The 23,186-nt window shown below is 60.4% G+C and overlaps 1 protein-coding gene across 1 annotated transcript; it reads right to left on the reverse strand.

The window, feature by feature from the left end:
• Nucleotides 1-7,097: 7,097 nt before the first annotated feature.
• On the reverse strand, nucleotides 7,098-19,731 carry LOC122102251 (plasmanylethanolamine desaturase). Its single transcript, XM_042672864.1, has 6 exons — nucleotides 19,575-19,731; nucleotides 14,067-14,186; nucleotides 9,979-10,070; nucleotides 8,900-9,044; nucleotides 8,121-8,333; nucleotides 7,098-7,907 (listed from the first exon to the last, which is right to left on the reverse strand). The coding sequence occupies exons 1-6, from the start codon at nucleotides 19,699-19,701 to the stop codon at nucleotides 7,786-7,788; spliced, it is 819 nt and encodes a 272-aa protein (XP_042528798.1). The 5' UTR covers nucleotides 19,702-19,731; the 3' UTR covers nucleotides 7,098-7,785.
• Nucleotides 19,732-23,186: the final 3,455 nt, after the last annotated feature.

Consider the following 23,186-nt stretch of genomic DNA (forward strand, 5'->3'; position numbering starts at 1 on the left):
GCCCGACGGGCCCGCGGCGGCGCGGGCCGCACGGCCTCGGTCCCGCCGTCCCCGTCAGCTCGTGCCTCCAGACCCGACGGACCCGCCTGCGCCCGGGCTGCAGCCATGGCGGGAGCCGCGCCGCAGGGCACACGGAGGCCGCGGCCGCCCCGGGCTCTGCGCACCTCCCGGGCGTCGGTGGCCCGGGCGGCCACCCTGGCCGCTCGGGAGGCCCAGGTCTGAAGCCAGCCCGGGCAGCGAAGTCCCCGGGACTCCGCACAGTCTACTATTCACCACCAGAAAACTGGACGTGCAGCTGTGGCCCAAGTGGCAGAGTGCCAGCTGGCTTTGGACCGAGGCCCTCAGTTGAGGGCCCAGGACCAACGCGTGCAGCACGCGCACACGCAGAGCTCCTTCATCAAGAAGCCCTTGAGCATGAGAAGTAAGAAACGGACTCAGTCACACTAGCCCCAGCAGAGAAATGATGGGTACAAAAGGACAAAGAACATGGGCTGGGAAGGTGGCTCAGTGGTAGAGCGCTTGCCTCGGGCATGCAGGCCCTGGGTTCGATTCCTCAGCACCATATAAGCAGAAAACCCGGAAGTGGCGCTGTGGCTCAAGTGGTAGAGGGCTAGCCCTGAGCTGAAGAGCTGAGGGACAGCGCCCAGGCCCAGAGTTCAAGCCCCACGAGTGAGAAGAACATTGAATACTTACCAAGTATACCCCCCCCCCCAGCAAGCCTCATTCACCACAAGCCTTACTGGACATGCCAGCCAGAGTCCACATGGACACACGCTCCGGCTATAGCCATCTTTATCACGTCCATCTCTAGACAAAGTGAACAGTACAAACCAGTCACTGCCTGGAATCGGGGGCTCACGCCTGCCACCTTGACTACTCAGGAGGCTGAGGTCTGAGGATCGCTGTTCAAAGCCAGCCAGGGTAGGAAAGTCCATGAGACATCTTCAGTTAACCACCAGAAAACCAGAAGTAGTGGTGCTATGTCTCAAGTGATAGAGCACAAAGAGGCTCAGGGACAGTGTCCAGGCACAGAGATCAAGCCCCACAACCAACCAAACCTCCTCCCCGCCCCCCCCCCCCAAAGACTGACTACAATAATCATCCACTGAGAACAAATGTCAGATGGAAAGGGCCACTGGCATCTCTCCAGGACTGCAGGAAACCAGGTCTATGGCAAACTAGGATGGATACCACCTTGCCCACAGGCTGTACACCCTTGCTGGCTTTTTGTTTTGATCTTCACTGTACACATCCCCTAAGAGGGCCATGACCTTCAAGGGCCTCACCCTAGCGTTGACACTGCTTGTGACATGCAGCACCTTTCTGTGGACACTGGCTTTTTGCAAGGACTGTGGGTCACATGTGCACCGCCACTCCCCCCCCAGTCCCTCCCACTTAGGACTTTTCATGTAGGGCTTAGGACTCTTCACTTCTGAGCTCCAGTATCGCCCTTCCAGGAAGCCTTCCATGATTGCTTCAACTGCATCAACACAAGCTTTCCTCGGCTAAGACTAGGTATTCCTTTTTGTCTGAGGTAATGAAATCATTCTGTGCCAGATGATACAAATTTGCTTTGAGGAGGCACAGAAAACATTTGCTCTGCATTTTGGGCCACTGTAAAGCACCAGTGAGAGCTAACTAGAGCCGTTGAGCTTCTTGGAGAGTTCTAGGTTTGAATTTTCACCACTTTTCTTTGGTAGAATATTTGTGACGTCTGACATTCATTTCTTCTGGAAAGGGGAAAGATCTCATGATGGCTAGGGAGATAAAATAGTCAAACCTGCAAAAGATGCCACTTACTAGGCTATTATGTCGTTTACTCTGTGTGTGTGTGTGTGTGTGTGTGTCACACGCATGTGCTAGACCATACCCTCCCAAAAACAGATAAAGGAACCAAAAGCAGCCAGGTACTGATGGCTCACACCTATCATCCTAGCTATTCAGGAAGTTGAGATCTGAGGATCACAGTTAAAGCCAGCCTGCACAGGAAAGTCCATATGACTCATGTCCAATAAAATATTCAGGAAAAGCTGTGAATGGTACTATGGCTAAAGTGGTAGAGCACTAGCCTTGAGCATAAATAAGCTCAGGGATAGCGTCCAGGCCCTGAGTTCAAGCCTCAGGACCCACAAAACAACAAACCAGCAATGAAAAAAACACCTTGTTTCCATTTCCTGAAGATCATTTAAACATTTATATTTTGCCAGTCCTGGGGCTTGAACTTAGGGCCTGGGCACTGACCCTGAGATTTTTTTTTTTTTTTTTTGGGTCCGGTCCTGGGGCCTGAACTCTGGGCCTGGGCGCTGTCCCTCAGCTCTTCAGCTCAAGGCTAGCGCTCTACCACTTGAGCCACAGCGCCACTTCCGGCTTTTTTCTTTTTGCTTATGTGGTGCTGAGGAATCGAACCCAGGGCCTCAGGCATGCAAGGCAAGCGCTCGACCACTGAGCCACCTTCCCAGCCCTGACCCTGAGATTTTTTTGCTCAAGGCTAGCACTGTACCACTTGACCCACAGCGCCACTTCCAGCATTTTCTATTTATGTGGTCTTGCTAGGCAAGCGCTCGACCACTGAGCCCCATCCCCAGCCCTGGTGTTATTTTATATGATGGGGTGTGCGCAGGCGCTGCGGCCTCTGTCCGCGCTCGGCGCGTCCGCCTGCCGTGCGTGGACGCGTCCCTGGTCAGGCCCCGGCATTTCAGCTCCGGGCCTCGCAGGCGAGGAAAGCGCGGGCTGGTGGCGCCTCAGCCTGGCGCCACTTCACGTGGTTTGTTCTAGGTCCATCTCGCACTGCTTTCACGCAGCTCAGACGCAGCCTGTTCTAGAACGCGGAGAGTAAAGCGCAGGCCTTTCCCCCGCCGCGCTCGGGGCTCACGGAGTCCCGCACGCTGGGAATGGCCGGCGAGCTAGACGGAGCCAGCGGGTTCCCACGCCCAGCTCCCGGAGGAAGGCGGCTCCGCGCGCGCGCGCCCCGGGGCATGCTGGTCATTGTAGTCCGCCCGTGTTGTGGCATCCGCTGGGAGTGGTAGTATTCCCGCCCCGCGAGGCCCCGCCCGCGGTGGCGTCACAGCCCCACCCCAGGGCAGGATGGGGCCGGCGCGCTGCGGATCAGAGACCGTGCCTTCTCGGATTTGCGAGGTTAATGGAATAGGGGAAGCAGGCGAGGGCTTGGCGCGGGGAAGTGCTGCGCGAGTATTAGTTGTTATTATAACTCAATCCTCTGTGACCCTTGCCAAGGCGCTGTTACCAAGTCCCGTAAGTCCGACAGGGAAACTGAGGCTGGAGAAGTTAGATGGCTTTGCTAGCCTTACAGGACGTCTGGAGTCCACTTCTTCCTCCTTCCCTTTCCCCTCCTCCTCTTTCTTCCTTCCTCCTCCTCCTTTTGTCCTTTCTGTCGGCCTTGGGCTTGAACTTAGGGCCCTGGCTCCTTTGCTCAAGGCGAGCACTCTACCACTTTGAGACACAGCCTCACTTGCAGTTTTCTGGTGTTTTACTGAAGAGTCTCACAGCCTTTCCTGCAGGGCTGGCTTTGAACCAGGGTCTTCAGACCTCCCTCAGCCTTCTGAGTAGGTGGGATTACAGGTGTGAGCCACCAGTGCCCGGCTTTCTTTACATGTGTGTGTTTACTGGTTCATGCCGATCCTGGCTTGAATTCAGGATCTGGGAGCTCTGGAGAGGCTAGGTTTGTGGCAGAATGTGGCTGGTTTGCCTTTCTGCCAGGCTGCCCAGCTGCGGCTGGGAGACTGGGCCAGAAGGCCAGAAAGTGTGTTTACTTCCCTCTTTGTTAACAGCTGAGGAGAAAAACCTTTTAAAAAATGTCCTATGTAGTCGGGCACTGGTGTCTCACACCTGTAATCCTAGCTATTCAGGAGGCTGAGATCTGAGGATCACAGTTCAAAGCCAGCCTGGTCAGGAAAGTCTTACCTCCACGGAACCACCAGAAAACTTCAAGTGCAGCTGTGGCTCAAAATGATAGAGCACTAGCATTAGCCTTGAGCAAAAGAGCTCAGGGACAGCGCCCAGGCCCTGAGTTCAAGCCTCATAACAACAAGAAAGTCCACAAATGAAGTTGAGATAGTTAAAAGTTGTGGTAACCACAATGAGACCATAAGGCATAAAAAGAGAGACCAAAACAGAAAATCTGAGGCCTAAATATGGATAGTACAAAGATGTGCACAGGCCCCGGAGGGTATAGTTAGTAGGTGAGGTAGTTCTGGGGTCACCTACTTTGACTTTTTTTTTTTAGGTATAGAGCCCAGAATTGAAAGTTGAATCAATCAACCCATGGATTTGCTCTATTCCAGGAGTGTGTAATTTGCAAATCTTGACTCAACCTTTATGACTCTCCTGATGTCAGTGCCATCTTAGAACAGAGACCACTGAGGCACAGAATGGGGAAGGACCTGCTTGAGGGTCACTGGCACATAAATATCAGACCAAAGATTTGAACGGTAAACTTTTTTTTTAAGGGGGGCAGTCAGTCATGGGGCTTGAACTCAGGGCTTGGGCACTGTCCCTGAGCTATCTTGCTCATGGCTGGTGCCCCAGGTCATACATCCCTTTTTATAGTCACCTGTAAAAGGCAACTTACAACCTGGTGCCAGTGGCTCACGCCTGTCATCCTAGCTACTCAGGAGGCTCAATCTGAGGATCTCTGTTAGAAGCCAGTCCAGACAGGACTCCAATAAACCACCAGAAGTGGCTCTGTGGCTCAAGTGGTAGAGCACTCGCCTTGAGCTGAAGAGCTGAGGGACAGCGCCCAGGCCCAGAGTTCAAGCCCCACAACTGAAGAAGGAAAAGAAAAAGGGGATGTATGTGTGACCTTCAAGTCCACCTGGGTTGGTCATGGTGCTGCCTGGCTGCACCACCAGATGGCAGCAAAGGGCTTCCTCAGGCCAGGCCCTTGGCCCAGGCAGGATGTCCAGGCAGAAGTTAGCCTTTGCCAATGAATGTACTTTTGCCCAGGGTGTGTTGAAGCTTTTGTTGCTGTTCCCTTTTTTTTTTTTTTTTTTGGGGGGGGGGTCCAGTCGTGGGGCCTGAACTCTGGGCCTGGGCGCTGTCCCTCAGCTCTTCAGCTCATGGCTAGCGCTCTACCACTTGAGCCAGAGCGCCACTCCCGGCTTTTTTCTTTTTGCTTATGTGATGCTGAGGAATCGAACCCAGGGCCTCAGGCATGCAAGGCAAGCGCTCTACCACTGAGCCACCTTCCCAGCCCTGCTTTTTTTTTTTTCCTTCCTTCCTTCTTCTTTCCTTTCTTTTGCAGTAGTGGGATTTGAACTCCAGACCCCTTGCTTGCTAGAACAATGCCCTTTCCCTTGTGCTTAGGCCTTAAACTTCTTTTGAGACTTGGTCTGGCTTTCTCTTGTTCTTGTAGGCTCAAGCAATTCTTCAACCCAGGCGTCACGCTCAGCTTTTCTTGGTATGTTTTCAACATGGCATCAGTATGTTTAAAATTTGGATTCTGTCCACCCCCATCCCGGGCCACCTTTGAGTCCAGCACACAGCCCAGCCCACCCTCCCTCATCAGCCACCGGGCTTGGGGACAGACAGGAGCTAGACGCTGGTTCTGACCCCATTAGCTGCACATCCCATACTTTCAGTCTTAAAAGTCTTAGGGAGGAGCTGGGAAGTGACTCGGTGGTAGAGTGCTGGCCTAGCATGCATAAAGCCCTGGGTTTGATTCCTTAGTACCACATACACAGAAAAAACCAGAAGTGGTGCTGTAATCCTGGCTCAAGTGATAGAGAGGGAGCCTTGAGCAAAAGAAGCTCAGTCAGGAACAGTGCCCAGGCCCTGAGTTCAAGTCCCAGGACTGGTAAAAAAAAAAAAGGAAGGGTTAATTCCACCTCTGGCCCAGGAGACTGTGTCAGTCCTGGCCAATCAGAACACCCTGCTTTTCCTGGGCAACCTGACTGGCCCACCCTGGGCCGGTGAGAGGCAATCTTGCAAGGCTGGCTGCAGCTGCAGCCCGTGGGTGGGGAGTGCCCCACTGTCCCATCAACTCAGGAAAAGCAGACCCGGAATCCCGGGTCCTGCCAAACCCCAGTGTGAACCCGCCAGGCACTTTCGCAGCTCTAGGAGTTGACGGCCTTTAGTTCTCAATTGTGTGAGGTAGGGGTCGGGGGGCAAACTTCTAATACCTCTTTCTTTACCCATCCTCAGACATGGCGTCAAGTTAAATTTTGAGGATGGGGTTATAGCCATTTTTTGGGCGGGGTTGTGGGGCCTGACCTGAGCCACATCGCCACTTCCAGCTTTTTCTGTTCATATGGTGCTGAGGAATGGAACCCAGGGCCTGATGCATGCAAGGCAAGTGCTCTACCCCTGAACCACCTTCCCAGTCCTATGGGTTATAGCCATTTTTAAACCAATGCCTTACTGAGGCTGCTCTTCCATGCAGGCCAGACTCCCCCCACCCTGGGGATGGACATGGGTCCCAGTGTGTGTGGCACTCTACCAACAGAGCCATCTCAGCCCTGTGTTGCCCCTGAGCCCCAGGAAGGACCTTTTAACGACTTATTCAGAAGATAAGCACGTTTCTTCTCGGTCCGAGGTCCGAGGTACCCAGTGCTTACCACCTCGGCCGCCAGCTGTGTGACACACCCTGGCTCCCAGCTTCCCCTTCCTCCCCCAGGACCTCTGCAGGAGGACCTCCCAGGAGGAGGCCCCTCTTCCCAGGCCTCCTGCAGGCCCCAGGAGCCTGCTTCATTTTCACACATCATCAGGGGAAGTTCCATGTGCATTTATTCACATTTATTGTCTCCCCTCACCCAGCCCAGCGACTCCCGGGCAGGGCTTTAGTTCACTGTAGTCCAGTGTCAAGACCAGAGTCTGACACACCCACCAGCCAGCGACATGAAGGAACTCTCCAGAATGGAGCAGCCTTTATCTGTCATGGTCCCCTGAATGGTCCCCCACCCCCACCCCAAGCTGGGGTCCCCTTGGAAAGGTGACAGTAGTTTTCTACCAGGGCTAACAGCCCCACCTGGAGGCCAGGCCAGGGAGCTGGGGAGGGGGCGGAGCTCATCCTGACCTCTTGGCCCCGCCCCAGCCAACCAGGAAACACCTTGAGGCTGCCAGGGTGAAGGAGACTCTTGCTGCTTTGTTATAAATATATTATGTACATCCAAAACAGGACATTAAAATAGTATTCCGTGTTACAGAAAAGATATTAAGGCGTTCTATTATACATTAACAAGCAAGCACCTTTAAAAAAAACCCAAAATAAAAAAGCCCCGCTTCCTTCCGACACACCTTGTAAGGAGACAGGATGGCCTTTCCCAGGTGACCAGCCCTTCACGGCTGTGACCGCAGAGCCAGCTGGAGCCGGGGACATCAGAGGCAGCTGGAATGGGGCGGGCGGAGGGAGAGGGTGCCCAGACATGACGGGGGTCTTGGCCTCTGCTGCTGGCTGCCCTCGGCCCCTCTGGCGGGCGCCATCTTGGGTGACCACTGGCGGCAAAGGCTGTCCACCTGCAGGGGCGCCCAAGGGTCCGGGTCTCCCTGGGCCACTGGGGCCAGGCAGGGCCATGTCAGTGGCCTCCTTCAGCCCTGGGGCGGGGCAGGGCAGGGGCGCCGGGGGCGGGGCTCCCTTTTTCTGCAGTGCTGGGCTTTGGGACAGCAGCTCAGGCGCTTGGGGAGGGGCCCAGGAAACAAAAGGAAGAAGCACTGAAGTCAGTGGCTCAAGTATTGTCACGGGTGGGCGGGGTCCCCTGGGCGAGGCAGGGATTTGGCAGATGGCTTCCGTTCAAGGCTGGGGCGGCTGGTCGCTGGAGTGGGCTCCAGAAGTCACTTGATCTTCTGGGCCCACTTCATGTCGTCCGCCCGCGGCTTCTCGCCTGTGAGGCCCTGGATGAGACCCTCCAGGCGCCGCCAGAAGCCCATCTTCTCCAGTGGGTAGTTCAGCCAGCCTGCGGAGACAGACATGGCCCTTCAACTGCTGGCAGGAGTCCCTCCCCCCTCAGGCCTTATTTAAAAGGCAGGGACCGCCCCCCCATCTCTCCACCGCCCTCCCCTCACGGCAGGCCGGGACACCTGCCTCCCCCACGGCTGGAGGCCAAGCTCAGGCCACACTAGGTGCGGTAGGTGCCAGGCCCCGCGGGGTGGGGGCCGGGCGGCCCCACCTGTGGTGATGCAGAAGTAGGTCTCGTGGGGCGACACGTGGTGGATGCGGTGGTGCCGGCGGGGCAGGATGATGTGCCAGTCCTGCAGCGCCTCCACCCAGCGCGGCAGCCCGAAGTACGTGTGCGACCACTTGTGGATCTGGTTGGTGAAGGTGCCAAAGAGGATCAGGCAGAAGACAAAGCACTCCCAGGGGTACAGCGGCTCCAGGGCTCCTGCGGGGATGCGCATGCCATCACACGGGGGTCCCGCCCTCGGGCAGCCCCCTGGGCCTCAGGCCTTCGGTTCAGGGGCAGAGGCTGGAGGTGGCCTGGGAGTGGCTGACGGAGGGGGGGCCTCCACCTTCTTGCAAGCGCCCCCGGGCAGCAGCCAATGCTCAGGGGCGAGGGCCAGGACCAGGCAGGCAGGCTCGGCGTGGTGGGTAGCAGGCTGGGATGTGGGTGTCACGGGAGGAGAGGGGTGCAGCAGCTTGGTGTTGGCATGGGGGGGCAGGTTGGGACCTGGACCCCAGTGGCTATCGCTGACTGCCAGGAGAGGCTGGGAACTGGGGCCATCTTGTCCAACACCACAAGGGGTTGAACTCTGGGCCTCGTAAAGGGCTCCACTGCTTGAGCCACACTCCCAGCCTTGGACAGTATCTTGGCCTTGGACTGAGATCCTCTGCTTCTCTGCCTCCTCCACACCCAGGACAAGCGTGCTCCACCACACCTGGCCCAGAACCATTCTGGCGTCACTGGACAGCTCTGGAAACGCACACCCAGCCCGAAGGTCCTGGCCTCACCTGGGCTCAGGGTGCGGAACTTGTAGGCCATGTTCAGCAGCGGCAGCAGGGTCACCAGACAGTTGTCACCGTTGGTTTCAATGAAGTCGTGCCTTGTGATGGCTGTGGGGTCGATGTGGTGTTCCCGGAAGGGCCGGATGAAAGCCTGGGTGGTACAGGGGCCACTGTGGCCATCAGCCCATGGCCCGTGCCTTCCAGACCCAATCTGCCCTGCTAGGTCACCTCCTGGGCCTGGAACGCCCACCCTGACCCAGCCCTGGAGCCCCAGACTCTTCCATGAGGTACCCCAAACCCTGCGAGGCACGTGGAAATGATCCGAAATGGATGTGGAGGCCACCTGCTTCCCTGCACCCCCGGACTAAGTGGCCGCTTGCAGTAGGAGACATCGAGCACTGTCACCTTCCACACCTGCCTTGGGTTAAAATCCTCCCTTTCTCTTAGCACCACTGTTGGGCGGGCTGACCCGACCCCACAGTGGGTATGTGACCAAGCCTGGCCAATCAGAATCCAAGTCCCTCCAGCCATTCAAGATGGCCACGTGACCAAGACTGGCCAATCAGAACCCAAGTCCTTCCAGCCATCACCAGCTTCAAGACGGCCATGTGACAGGGGCTGGGCCCTGGGACCTTGGACTGGAGGCCTCTTCTCTTTTCCTGGTCTAGAGAGAGGATGGAGGTGGGCAGGAAGGTGGGAGGCTGTCCTATGACCCCAGCTACCCTGCCTTCAGCTCTAACCCCGAGAGCTCAGCTCCACGCAGACTTTAAGAAAACCAGTTCACATCAGATTTTCTGACAGGTACAAGATAAATCCACTTTAGACAAAGACAATGGATAGTGCCTTCGATGCCAGCCTAGTCCACACAGTGAGACCCCCCCCAAAAAACGAAACCAAAAATCCAAAAGCTCTGCACAATCAAGTCCCCCCACTGCGCCTCAGCCAGGCCAGGAGAGCTGCTCTGACTGGGAGGGAGCCTGCTCTGCTCTGCTCTGCTCTGCTCTGCTGGGAGGCCGCTGACCCCCGGGCAGGGTGAGGCTTCAGGGAAGGGTGCCCACCCAAGGCCGCACGGGCAGCATACGCACCTTCCCCACAACGGGCAGCTCCACGGAGCCCCATGTGTCGGCCCCCCAGTGCACCAGGCCAGACAGGAAGTCAGCAACGAGCGCGCCGGCAACTGTGAGCGAGAGGAGGGTGAGTGGAGGCCCGCGCTTGCTCACCCAACCCGCCAGTCCATTCACTCCTTCTTGGGGCGGGGGCTCCTTTCCAGTTTTCTTCCCTGGAGAAAGGGGTTCACCTAACTTTCTTGGCCCTGAACTGCCCCAGGGGTGGGGCACTCTCCCTGGCAGTGGCGAGACAGGCGGGGGAAAGCCACGCAGCCCTCCCTGGTTTCCTCCTGCCTCGCTTCCTCCTCTGCTCTCTGCGCAGAAGCAGAAGCGGAGCCCCCGGCCCTGGCCGCAGGGCTGGCACCGCAGGCGAGGCCGGCAGGCGGCTGCCCCTATGGGGCGATGTGGGGGCCTGGAGACCCACACCGGACACAGCGGGGTGTCATCCTGTACCACAGGGAGGGCACGGGGTGGGGGGGAGGGGCAGCACCTCACTATCGCCCTGCTCACTGCAGCCTTCCTGCACCTGCCCCTTCCACACCTCCCCCCAAGACCTGGAACATTCTTGCCCTGTAGTACAGCTCCCCTCCTTCACACCTGGGGTCTGCGCTTGCGCGCTCTCCAGTCACCATAGCCTCCCAGGGCCAGGACTCAGCACGACACCCTGAATCCAAGAAGCCAGCCACACAGCAGGCCCGCAGCACAGCCCGCTCAGCCATGGGGTCCCTGTGTTCCCTGGATCCCAGGGCAGAGGACCAGCGGACCACGCAAGCTGGTGGCTTTGGGCCAGCCCCTCCCACTTCCTCTGACTGTTTCCTTTGTGAATTGCGTGTCTGCAGCCCCTGGGTGACAACCAAGCCCAGGGCACCTTCCCGGGGACGGGAGCTGCAGAGCACTGTGGCACAAGTCACGCAGCCACAGAAGGAGGACATCCAGCGGAGGTGAGCACAGGAGGGGCTGGAGGGCCGGGGGAAGGTGGGGCATGGCCGGAGATGGGCCCTGCAGAAGGGCAGAAGGCGGGTGGGCTGGAGTCAGGCAGCCTGCTGCTTGGCAGGGGTGGGTGTGGAGTGGGGGGAGAGGACAAAGAAGGGCTTTTGCGGCTGCTGGCAGGCAGCATCTCCCCGGCACAGCCTCCCCAGCAGCCCCACGCCTTGCATTTCCTTTCTCAGCTCCTAGGACAAGGCAAGGCCACGTCTGTCTGTCTGTCTGTCTGTGGCCTCAGGTCTGGTGCCAGCATCTTGGATGTCTCACCTCCTCTGATCTCTGCACTACAGTGAGCAGACCTAGGAGGGTCTCTGATGGTGGCTTGACATTCCTGGAGGCCTGACTCCCACACTGTGCGCACGCCTGGTGTGTGCACATGGGTGCGTCAAGTGAACTCTGCACACACCTGGGCCCACAGGCAATCAAGGGCAATGACCCACAGCACTGCTGACCCTGCTCCTACCTGGGCCTGGGACCTCTGCCCCCATCTCCAGGCCTGTCCTGATCACCAGAAAAACACTGGCAAAACAAGAGCTGCCCGAGCAGCGCTCCGCCCGCCACAAAACTGTCAGGGCCACGAGGAAATGGGAGGAGTCTGATGGTTGGGTGTGGCTTTGGCCATGCAGGTAGAGACACTGGGAGAAGATGGAGTGTGCGAGGCCTGGGTTCCACCCCCAGCACACACACACACACACACACACACACACACACACACACACACACAAAGCACATGCACACACTAGATCACAGTTGAGAGTCAAATCTTCAAGTGACAACTCCACATAATGTGGCCTCTTGCTGGGTGTTGGTGGCTCATCACGCCTGTCATCCTAGCTACTCAGGAGGCTGAGATCTGAGGATTGTGGCTCAAAGCCAGCCCGGGCAGGAAAGTCCATGACACTCATCTCCAATAACCCACTCAGAAAACCAGAAGTGGCGCTGTGGCTCAAGTGGTAGAGCACTTCTAGAGCTGAAGAGCTGAGGGGCAGTGCCCAAGGCCAGTGTTCAAGCCCCATGACCAGAAAAAATGTGGCTCCTTTCCTGGGACAGGAAAGGGAAACGGACGGCAACGGCTGGAATATAGCCTGCATGCTGTATGTCAGTTGCGCCAAAAGCCCGTTGTTAATGCAAGATGGCAGAGTCGGACACTGGAGGGTGTGTGGGGACAGTGCCTCCATCTTCCCCTGCATCCCAGCCTCCTGAACACTGGAGGCTGCTAAGCAAGCGTCTCTCTTTTCCATCCCAACTGCTTGGCTTTCCTGAGGCTGCTCTCTGCGCAGCCTGTGGGGCTCCTACGGTCACGGGGAGCAGGGCCAGTGGGGCTGCCAGGGCCAGAGCAGGGCCGCACTGTGGTCACAGAGGCCAGGCTCAGGCAGGGATGCAGGCCTCTCCGCAGGGTTCACGAGCGCTGAGTGGGCCGCGGGTGGCAGTTTCAGGGCTGAGGTGCCCTGGCCTCGGCATCTGTCCAGTGGGTGCCAGGCCCAGGCCCTCCTCGCTGCCCCGCAGCACAGACAGTGAGGCCACCACCCCGGGCCCCGCACAGCCGTTCCTGGAGCACAGCTCCAGGCTGCCGGCCTACCAGGCTTTCTTCCACGGGGCAGGTGCACAGCCTCTTTGTCCCCTGAGCACAGAGACTGGACAGGGGTAGGCAGGGCTCCCTCCAGGCCCCACCTCTGAGGCCTGGTGTGGAGGACACCGGGCAGACGGGGGGTGGGGGGGAGGGGCTGTGCAGGGTCCCTGGTAATTGTCACAAACCCAGAGGCCCCTGCTGCCCATGATGCTCCCCCAACTCAGCGCATGGGCACGCACCAGCCTCGGGCCTTTGCGCGTCCTGCTTTGCCTTTCCCCAGGGCCACTGTACTTACACTTCAGGCTTGGCATCGCTGTGGCTGGCCAACCTACTAGACACCTTTCCAGTTCCAGGTCCTTTGATTTCCCGTGCCAGCCTTGGGCGTGGAGCCCGGGGGCCAGGGCGGGGTTGGCAGTGCTGGCACGCACCCTTATCATCTCCCTGAAGCTGACGGGCAGCCCGGGGTGCTGCTCCTATCGATTAGGGCCTGTGCAAACAGCACTATCTGCAGACTGTCTCCCTTATCAGCCAGAGGTGGAGGTGTGGAAGTGGAGCCCTAGGACAGCTTCTCCAGTCACCCGGGTGTTGGAGGCGCTGAAGGAGGGGTGACCTGCCTGGGGACCCCCCCCCCACCACCCTGCCCACCCTTTGTTCCTTGCATGTGCACTGGGGGGTCTGGCCCAGCTGGGGGTCTGTGGGGTGAGAAGGACTGACCGGGTGCGGCCCAGGTGAGGCCTGACAGGCAGGTCACAAGGCTTTGTAAAGTATCCATGCCCAGCAGGGGCTTGGTGTTGGCTAAGCTGACCAGCAGCGGGAGGCCCTGGCCTTGTGGTGGCCATGTCTCTTCCCGCCTCTTGCGGTCCCAGGGCCAGGAGGCAGGAGTGTGAGCCTCACGCGTACCCCGCCCCCTGCCTGCCAGGCACCCCCTGGACCAGGCCCCAAGGCTCAGAGCACCTCTGTCCAGCCCTGAGGCTGAGCAGAGGGCAGGCAGGGCTCCTGGGGCCTTGACACATTCACCAAGCACACAGCACCTGCTGTGTGCCAGACAGTACTAGTGTTTGAACTCAAGAGTCCCTGCTTGCTTGCTTGTTCAACTAGTTCTCTACCAGCTGAACCATAGCTCCTGCTTGGCTTGTTACGGGCTACTTTGGGAGATAGAGTCTAGTGGACCTCTGGACCCTGTCTGGATCCTCCAGTTTGGTCTCCTGAGTAGCTGGGATTACAGAGACGTGAGTTACTGTTGCCTTGATTTTTGAGGAGCAATCAGGGAGGGCTTCTCTGGCACAGGGAACAGCACAGGCCAAGGCCCTGGGGTAGGAGTGAGTCCTCAGGACAGTGGCCAATACAGTGTACGCAGAGCGGCTGTCTGCACGGGGAAGGCAGTGCCTATCTGGGCCGTGTGTGTGGATGCTGGGGGCATCCCTGGGAGCAGGGAGCGCATTGGGTAGGGGGAAGCATTTCGAATGTGCACACACGCATAGGCAGGCAGGTGCCTGGGGGCCCCAGTACTCACCGATGCCCACAATGACCAGGGGCATGTGCTCCCAGCGGGCCAGCAACAGGAGGTGGACCAAGTTGTGGGCAATGAGGCCAAAGCACAGGATCACGCAGCACCACTCCTGGAACCGCTTGCCTGTGGGGAGAGGGGGGAGGGCCCTGAGAGCCTGAGAGCACTGCACCCATGCCCCTCCCTGACACCAGGCCACGCCCCACCCTCGGCACACCACCAACCACTATGCAGCACCAGCCCTCCCTGACAGCAGGCCACGCCCCCAGAGGCTGGGCCTCTATGCAGGCCTCCTGGGCCTTGAAGCCCTTGAGGCCCTTGGAAGCCCTTGGGAACGGTTTTACCCTGAAGCCTCTTGCACACCTGCTTCCCCCCCCTGCAAGTGACTCCCTAGAGACTGCCTGCATAAGCTTCAGACAATAAGCTGGGAGGTCCAGGGGAGCCAGGGCCTCTGGTAGTGGCCATCACCTCGAGGTGGCTGCAGGGAGGGAGCAGGTGCTGTGGACTGTCAGGATGGGGGGGGGGGCCTTAACACTGCCGTGTTTGGACAGTGCACTGTTCTGTCCACGCGTCTGTCACGTGGGGACCGGCTAATGAGCTGGCCCTGGCATCACTGTAGCCAGAGGAGCTGGAGGCCCAGCGCAGCAGCTCCGGTGTGGCTTCCCTCTGAACACACCACAGCAACACTCTTCCTTGCACTACTAACGATACTAGAACTTTTTCACTCGAGTCTGGTGTTCTACTACTTAAGCCACAATTCCACTTTCAGCTTTTTTGGTCATTAACTGGACAGAAGAGTCTTGAAGACGTTCCTGCCTGGGCTGGTTTTAACTTCAGTCCTTAGATCTCAGCCTCCTGAGTCGCAAGGATTACCGGCGTGAGTCACTGGCGCTCAGTTACTAGTGGCAAGGTGTTTTGTTTTTTGTTTTTTGCTGGTCCTAGGACTTGAACTCAGGGCCTAGGTGCTGTCCTTGAGCCTCTTTGTGTTCCAGGTTAACACTCTACCACTTGAGCCACCATTCCACCTCCAGATTTTTCTGAGTAGTTTTTTTGTTTTTTTTTTGGGTCCGGTCATGGGGCCTGAACTCTGGGCCTGGGCACTGTCCCTCAGCTCTTCAGCTCAAGGCTAGCGCTCTACCACTTGAGCCACAGCGCCACTTCCGGCTTTTTTCTGTTTGCTTATGTGGTGCTGAGGAATCGAACCCAGGGCCTCAGGCATGCAAGGCAAGCGCTCTACCACTGAGCCACCTTGCCAGCCCCCTGAGTAGTTTTTTTGAGATAGGAGTCTCACGGCCTTTCCTGCCTGGGCTGGCTTTGAACCGCGATCCTCAGATCTCAGCCTCCTGAGGCATGAGCCACCACGTGTGTGAGCAGAGCCTGAGCTACTTTCCAGGTGAGACCTCAGCGGCGACTGCCGTCCCTGCGTGTGACATGGCGAAGCCAGGCTCCGCCCTCCTGAAGCCAAGTAGAGATGGAGGAAGTAGCCCAAGGCCGTCAAATCAGAGGGTCGGCTCCTCAAGCGCCCTAGTGCCCACTTCTAGTCTATTCCTTTTTTATTTTTTTGGTCGGTCGTGGGGCTTGAACTCTGGGCCTGGGCGCTGTCCCTCAGCTCTTCAGCTCAAGGCGAGCACTCTACCACTTGAGCTACAGCGCCACTTCCGATTTTCTGGTGGTTTATTGGAGATAGGAGTCTCACGGTCTCTCCTGCCCGGGCTGGCTTTGAACCGAGATCCTCAGATCTCAGCCTCCTGAGTAGCTAGGATTACAGGCGTGAGCCACCAGCGCCCAGCTTTCTAGTCTATTCCTAAGCAGGGTCCCGGCACTGCGCTGGTGCTCAGGACACATTCCTGAGCAGGGTCTGAAGGGCGGGGCCAGGCTGTGATGGGGGCCCGCCCCGGTGCATCCTGGGAAGGAAGTGTCAGCACACAGCCGCCTCTTGTCCCTGTGATGCAGGGGACAGCGGAGGTCACCGGCAGGGAACAGGTCCCAGGGTTCCCCGCTCCTGCTTCTCAGCCAGCCTCCTGCCCCAGCTTGGGGTCATGGAGGTCATGGTAGCAGGCCCTCCCATTTTCAGTTCCGGTCTGTGGGACAGGACCAGGCTCAGAAGCAGGAAGGCCCCGGGGGAAGCCCAGCAGGAAATGAAGGGCAGGCGGCTCCCACGCACAGCCTGCCGGGCTGCCTGAAGGCTGATGTGGGCAGATCAATGACAGCGACACCTCGTGGGCCCACCTGCCAGCAGCTTCTGCTCTCCGTGGGCTTTTTGTTTTTAAGTGAGCTAAGTGAAGTCGTGTAAGTTCCTGGTTCTTGCTTCCTGTGAGAACACAGGGTGCGGGCACCCCAGGGCGGCCCAGCCCCTCCCCCTCCCTCCCAGGTGCCCACGGCCTGTGGCGCTGGGACAGCTGCATTTTCAAGCCCCGGTGAGCGCGTTTACTCAAGGAAGGGGCAGGAGAACTCTTCTAGATGAGGAAACCAAGGCTTGGCCGGGCTTGGGGCCAGGCTCCATGCTGGCCTGATGTTCTGAGCTGCCCTGAGTCTAGAGACGGCTCAGCCCAAGGCCTGCACCGCTCCACGCCCTGCTTCGCTTTGACTCTGGGGCCTCTGCAGTCTGGGCCCCTGGGCCTGGGACCTCAGTTGCTGCAAAGCCCGGACAGTGCCCAGCCGCCTTGGCCGGCGCCTGCGCTGCCCCGCGCTGCGGGCGGGCTGTCCTCCCAGCCTGGTGGGCCTGTGCGCAGCGGGCCTAAGCAGCGTCACTGGCCCTCCGGTGGCGGCCCTGGACCCTCGCCCACCAGCTCCTTCCTGACAAGCATGGTGACCAGCTGAGTCACAGCAGTGACCTCTGGCTGGCTGGGGGGGGGTGCACCTTGTCCCCCACAACAAAGGCTTGGTGTCATCTCCCTCCTTCTCTGTGCCTGGGCAGAGACACGCCTCGAATGCAGGAGGGACAGGTGCGGTGGACTGGGGAAAGATGAGAAGTGGACGAGAGAGATGGAGGAGAGGCGCCGCAGGGCAAGGGCTGGCCGTGCGCGGTGGGGGCGGGGCTCAGGCCCCCAGGGGTGAACCCGGGCTCCAGCTCGGCTCCGCCTTGCGTCCTGACCTTCATGTCAAGGTGGGCGTGGGGGGAATCGGGACTGCTGGACCCAGGATGCTGCACCCACAGACCCCACTCTCTCTGGGGCTGGGGTACCTGTGTGGCACACACCACGGGCTGTGGCGGGCCCTGGGGGTCCCCAGGCCCTGGAAAGGAAAGCCAAGCCCCGGGTGGAACGCTGCCTACGCCCTTCTGTGGAGCTCAGGCCAGGCGGGGCAGGCCTCACACCCTGGCCAAATCTGCCAGGCTGTATGCCAGTGTGCACCTGAGGTCCCTCTGTCCCTGTGGTGGCCGCTCTGGGTCCTCCGCCACCAGGCCACAGCCCCCCACCCCACAGCAGCCAGCAGCCGCCACACCCCAGCAAAGAGCAGGGGCCCTGGAGCCGACCCTGTGGAGCCACATCTCACAGGCCGACTCCACCCAGGCAGACGGGTGCTCCTACCAGGCCTGGGCAGCGGCGGGGGCAAAGCAGCCTGACGACCACCAAGGTGGAGCTGAAAATGGGGGGGAGGGGTGCAGGGCTCACAGTTCCCTCCTCTGCAAGTGTTAATACAGGTGCACTTTACTCACTCCGAGGTGATGTAACAGCCCGCACACAGTTAGTGCCCAATAAATGCCAGTTACAGTCATTGTTCTTACTGTGACTACCAACTGTCATGCACCCAACACCCTTCCACCTCTGGACCCAGGAAGGACAGGAGTCCACTCCCGGGGCCCAGGAGCCTCTCTACTCGGTGGCTGACAATGTGCCAGGCAGCGCCCACCTCAGTGCCTTTGCACTTGCTGTTTCTCTGGTCTGCACCAGCCCTTCCTCAAATATACCCAAGGTTCCTCCTTCCCAGCCCTTCCTTCTTCAGGTCTGCGTTCAAACATCACCTGCCTAGTGTGGCTGCAGCTGCCTGCTCTGTCTCCCTTCTTCCGCCCCAACCCCATTTGCCCTTCCTACTTTGTATTTGGCTACCATTAAGGAGGACAAGGGGCGGGGATTCACTGCCCATCTCCCTATGAAATGCCAACCCCGGTTCTGTCCTGTTTGCTGTTAGTTTTGTCTTGTTAGCTGTTACCTTAATGTACATTGGACCTCGTCTCTCACGTTACAGGTCAGGTCCAGAGAGAAGTCAGGTACTTCTCCAAGGCCACACAGGGAGCGAGTGGACACAATCAGCTAGAGAAGCCCATGAAAAGGAACCTGGAGGAACCAGTCTGGCCAGTCTCAGACTCCCTGTCCCTCCTGGGGAGGGTGGGCTGTGACTGTGAGAGCGTTGTGGAGGACAGCCATGCAGGGGGACAGCGTGGGCAGAGAGGCTGGCAAAGGCGGCTTCGAACCCTTGCTTCAGCTGCAGCCCAGAGCGCAGGACTCACTCCCAATTAACACAGGGCAGACTGGGGGGTGGGGGGGAACTGCAGGCATCCTCTATGGTTGGCCAGGCCTGGGCACCGCAGGGGGCCACATTTCCTTTTCCTAAGGACTCCCGAGTCCTTAGGAAACAGTTGGGGAAGAAGAGGGGCCTGACCCAGGTCACCCCCACTCTCTAAAAACGAGGTTTTTACCTGGAAAGGCTGAGTGTTTGGGGTGTGGACCAGATACCCCAGCAGGTCTGGAAAAACATAGCTTGGGGCTGCCGGGCCGGGCCAGTCTCTGGTGACCTGGGTCCAAACTCTTAAGTGGCCCAAGGTCATCCAGCCAGGATGAAAGACACTACGTGGAGCCCAGGCTGGCGGGGCAGAGGGCAAGGGGGAAGCAGCCTGGGGGTGAGGGGGGGTCCCCAAGGCATGGGCTGCCAGACAGAAGAAAAGCTGTTCGAACGCTGGACAAAGCTGGCGGTGAGGCCACACCGGTAGCTCCGGACACCCGACTCGGGGTGGTCACAGGCGCTTCCTCCAGGCTGGGGAGGGCTCGGGGTAGAGGTTCCCGGGGACCCGGGCGCCCAGCGCAGGGCTGCAAACCGGAGCTGGCTGCTGGGGGGAGGGGGGCACCGGGAGGGAACGGAGCCCAGCTGCCGACCTGGCCCGGTGGTACGGGGTCCGGGAACACGGGGGTGCTCCGTCCTCACGGAGGGTACTGTCCAGACCAACTGAGGCGCGGGCGGGGCGCGGGGCCTTCGGGGGTCTGGAAGGAGGAGGAGGGGAGGAGATCGAGGTCTTCCCCGGACTAACTAGGGTGAGACGCGGGGGGCGCCCGGCCCGGTCTGCAGCCACGCGCCCCCAAACCAGGGCCGCGGCGCGCCCGGGGCCGAGGGCGAGGGGCCCCGGCGCTCCTGACACCCGGGACCACGGGTCCGGCGGGAGCCGAGGCCCGGAGGCTGCGCGGGGCGGCCCGGGGCGGGGTCCCGGGGCGCCGCCGGCGGGCGGGGAGCCGGGGTCCGGCGCCCGGGTCGCGGAGGGCCGCCAGGCCGCTGCAGGCCCGGAGGGGCCCGGGGTCCTACCTGGCGAGTAGAGCGCGGCCAGCTCGCGGGCCCCGGCGTGCTGCGCGCCCCAGCGCCGGCCCGACGCCGCCTCCTCCTCCTCGTCGAGCTCCGGCCGCGGGCCCGGCCCATCCTCGGCGCCCGCCATGGCCTCTCGCCCGGCCCGCCCGGTGCGCTCTGCTGGTGGCGGCGGCGGCGGCGGCGGCGGCGGCCGCCGAACCGCGGCGAGATCACGCCGCCCAATGACCGCCCCGCGCCCGCGCCGCGGGCGGGGCCTCGCGTCACAGCCAATCGGAACCCGCGCCCGCACCGCGCCGGCCAATCAGAGCCCGTGGGCAGCAAGGGGCGGGGCCGCAGCTGGCCGCAGCTGGGCGCGGAAGCGTGGGGCGGTGGCACGTCGTCCCCGCCCCGCCCTCGGCCCCCGGGATTCCAGGCGCAGCGCCATCCTCCTGTGCCTCGATTTACCTGTGGGTGCCACGGGCGGAGGCCCGGCCCGGACGTGGGCGTTGCGCACGCTCGCATCGTTAAGCGCCTACTGTGTACGAGGGAGGGCGCGGGGCTGGACCCGGGAGCGCCCGGCGCGCACTTCGACGATCGACGGTTGTAGCTGAGGAAGCCTACTGTGTGCGGAGGGGCCACCCGACTGTGTGCCCGCCCCGCGCGGGGGAGGACACGGCCGCCGCGGGCACCGGCGGCGCGGGCACCGGCGGCGCGGGCACGGGAGGAAGGAGGGGAATGGAGCGGTGAATGGGATGGGCACTGCGAGCAAATGCGACGTCCAAGTGAAACCCACTACAGTACAACAACGAAAATACACCCGAGGAGTGCTCTACCTCGGGGGCTAGAGGCCCAACATCGAGCCCAAGGACCACTGACTAGCCGGGCCCTGCAAGCCCAGCCCTGGGGAGACCGAGGCCGGGCGCTCTGAGAGGGAGGCCAGCCTCCCCGCGTCCACGGAGCCAAACAAACAAAAGTGACCAATGCCTCGCCGTCCCGGGCAGGCCCCGCCTCCGTGACGTCCCCGGGCAGGCCCCGCCTCCGTGACGTCCCCGGGAAGGCCCCGCCCCCATGACGTCATCCGGCCACCTCCCGGCTTCCCCTGGGCCTGGGACGCCAGTGGTCAGAGCCGCCGTGTGGCGGGAGGGGAGTGGGCCGGGCCGTGCTGCTCCCGGGGAGCCTCGGCCGAGGCTGGGGGACCACAGCCTCCCGTGTGGGAGGACGGAGCCAGGGGTCCGCGGTGTCCCTGCCACTTCAGCCTCCAGCCCGGCTGCCGCTGAGTCCGGCGGTGAAATACACGATCGCTGCCCCGCCCATGCTGTGGCTCCGGTCATTGGGCCCGCTGACCGCGAGGGCTCCAGGCGCCATCTGGTTTTCTTTGAAGAGTGAGGCCTGGATTCTTGGGCAGGCCCTCTGGCCTTTGCTCCCTGGGCAGCTTTGCCTCCGCGGTCCCGGGGGCCTCCTCCCGTCTGTAACTCTAGTCCCTCCAGCGAAGCCCGCTGCTGGTGTCATCTGGACACTGCACGGTTAGATTTTACCCTCTGGGAGCTCCCCTGCTAGCACGGGAGCTCCCGCTTCTAGAAAAATCTTCCCTAGCTAGCTGCTGGAGTCCCAGAGCCACAAAGGGTGTGTGTGGAGGGGGAGGGGGAGGGGCGGTAGGATGAGTAGGGATTTCATCAGTGGCCAGCCCTGGACTGGACAGCTGAGGAACCCATAGACCCAAGATCCTACTCTCTCAGGCCCGGAAGTGTCAGCCTGGCCCTGGTGCTGTTGGGAGCTCTGTGATTTGGGCCAAGGATCCAGCACACCCCACCTACTCGAGGCATAGCTAGGAGATGGGGGTCCAAAATTGGCCCTGTGCAGTAACATGAAACCCCACCTGCAAAACAGCCAAAGCAAAATGGGTTGGGCATAGCTCCAGTGTTAGAGCACTTGCCTAACAAACCCAGGGCCCTGAGTTCAAATCCCATCAGTGGAATAGTAGGCACAAGCTGGGCTCCAGTGGCTCACACCTGTCATCCTAGCTACTCAGGAGGCTGAGATTTGAGGATCATGGTTCAAAGCCAGTCCAGGAAGGAAAGCCTGAGAGACTCTTACCTCCAATAAACCACCGAAAACCAGAAGTGGCTTAACTGGTAGAGCACTCGCCTTGAGCTGAAGAGCTGAGGGACAGCGCCCAGGCCCAGAGGTCAAGCCCCATGACCACCACCAACAACAACAAAGTAGACACAAATGGTTGTGGGAAGGGTCTCTTGCTTTGCTTTTGCTTAAAAATGACCCAGAAAGCCCCTGAGTAGAGCAGGGCAGTGATTTATAGTTTTAAAAACCCACTGATGGCTCACACCTGTAATTCTAGTGGCTCAGGAAGCTGAGATCTGAGGTGGTTTGAAGTCAGCCAGGGCAGGAAAGTCTGTGAAACTCTTATCTCCAGTCAACTCCTCAGTAAAGCTGGAAGTGGTGCTGTGGCTTAGGTGGTAGAATGCTAGCCTTGACCACAGAGAGTCTCAGGGACAGAGTCCAGGTCCCAAGTTCAAGCCTCAGGACTGGCAAAGTAACAACAACAAAAGCCCCACTTGTGTTAGGGAAGACACTGTGAATGCACTGCAGCGGTTGGCCCGGCTGGCAGTGCCAGTCTTTTACTTTCTTTTCTTTGTCGGTCGTGGGGCTTGAACTCTGGGCCTGGGCGCTGTCCCTCAGCTCTTCAGCTCAAGGCGAGCGCTCTACCACTTGAGCCACAGCGCCACTTCCGGTTTTCTGGTGGTTTATTGGAGATAGGAGTCTCACGGTCAGTCTCTCCTGCCCGGGCTGGCTTTGAACCGCGATCCTCAGATCTCAGCCTCCTGAGTAGCTAGGATGACAGGCGTGAGCCACCAGCGCCCGGCTCTTTTACTTTCAACTTGGAGGGCACTGCCATCTGTGTGGGGGCCAGGGCACAGGAGGGATCCTGTCCCGGGGATGTGGCCACAGGTGGGTAGGGGACAGGACAGGGGGTCAGAAGTTGCAAGCCGGAAGGGAAAAGCTGGGGCTTTTAGAACCCGAGCAGGGGGGGCGGGTGGCGTCTCAGGGTGGCCAAGGAGGGCCTGGCGGAGGGGGCCATGGCGCCATGGCGCGGGGGGGCCTTGAAGGCTTGGCCTGGAGGGCGGCCCCGGGGTCTGTGGAGTGGGGCACGGAGCAAGGGGCTGGGCCGGGAGGTCTCCTTGGCTGCGACTTTCCTGCCCCAGGCTGGCTTTGAACCCCGCTCCTCAGAGCTCAGCCTCCCGGGTCGCGGCTGACGGGGTGGGCTGAGCCGCCGAGGTCCGCGGCGGCGCTGTCGGTGGCTGGCCGCAGCCGCGGGCCGCTGGCACCCGGATCGGGCGTGGCCTTGCTGGCCGCCGCCGCCGCCCGGGCGAGGGGCCCCGGGATGTCAGGGTGTCCCAGTGGCGGTGTGTCCGGCCGGGGCCTCGTGCTCCCCCAACCAGCCCCGGGCAATGCCCCGGTCCCCGCGAGCGCAGGAATGCCCGGCGCGCAGCAGCGCCAGCGCTCAGCACCCACCGCGCCTGCGCCGCGTCCCGGCCTCGTTGCTGCGGACCCCAGCGCTCAGCACCCACCGCGCCTGCGCCGCGTCCCGGCCTCGCAGCTGCGGACCCCAGCGCTCAG

The sequence above is a fragment of the Dipodomys spectabilis genome, unplaced genomic scaffold (assembly GCF_019054845.1).
Source record: "Dipodomys spectabilis isolate Male_0828 unplaced genomic scaffold, ASM1905484v1 ptg000778l, whole genome shotgun sequence".
In the NCBI taxonomy this organism is placed as follows: Eukaryota; Metazoa; Chordata; class Mammalia; order Rodentia; family Heteromyidae; genus Dipodomys; species Dipodomys spectabilis.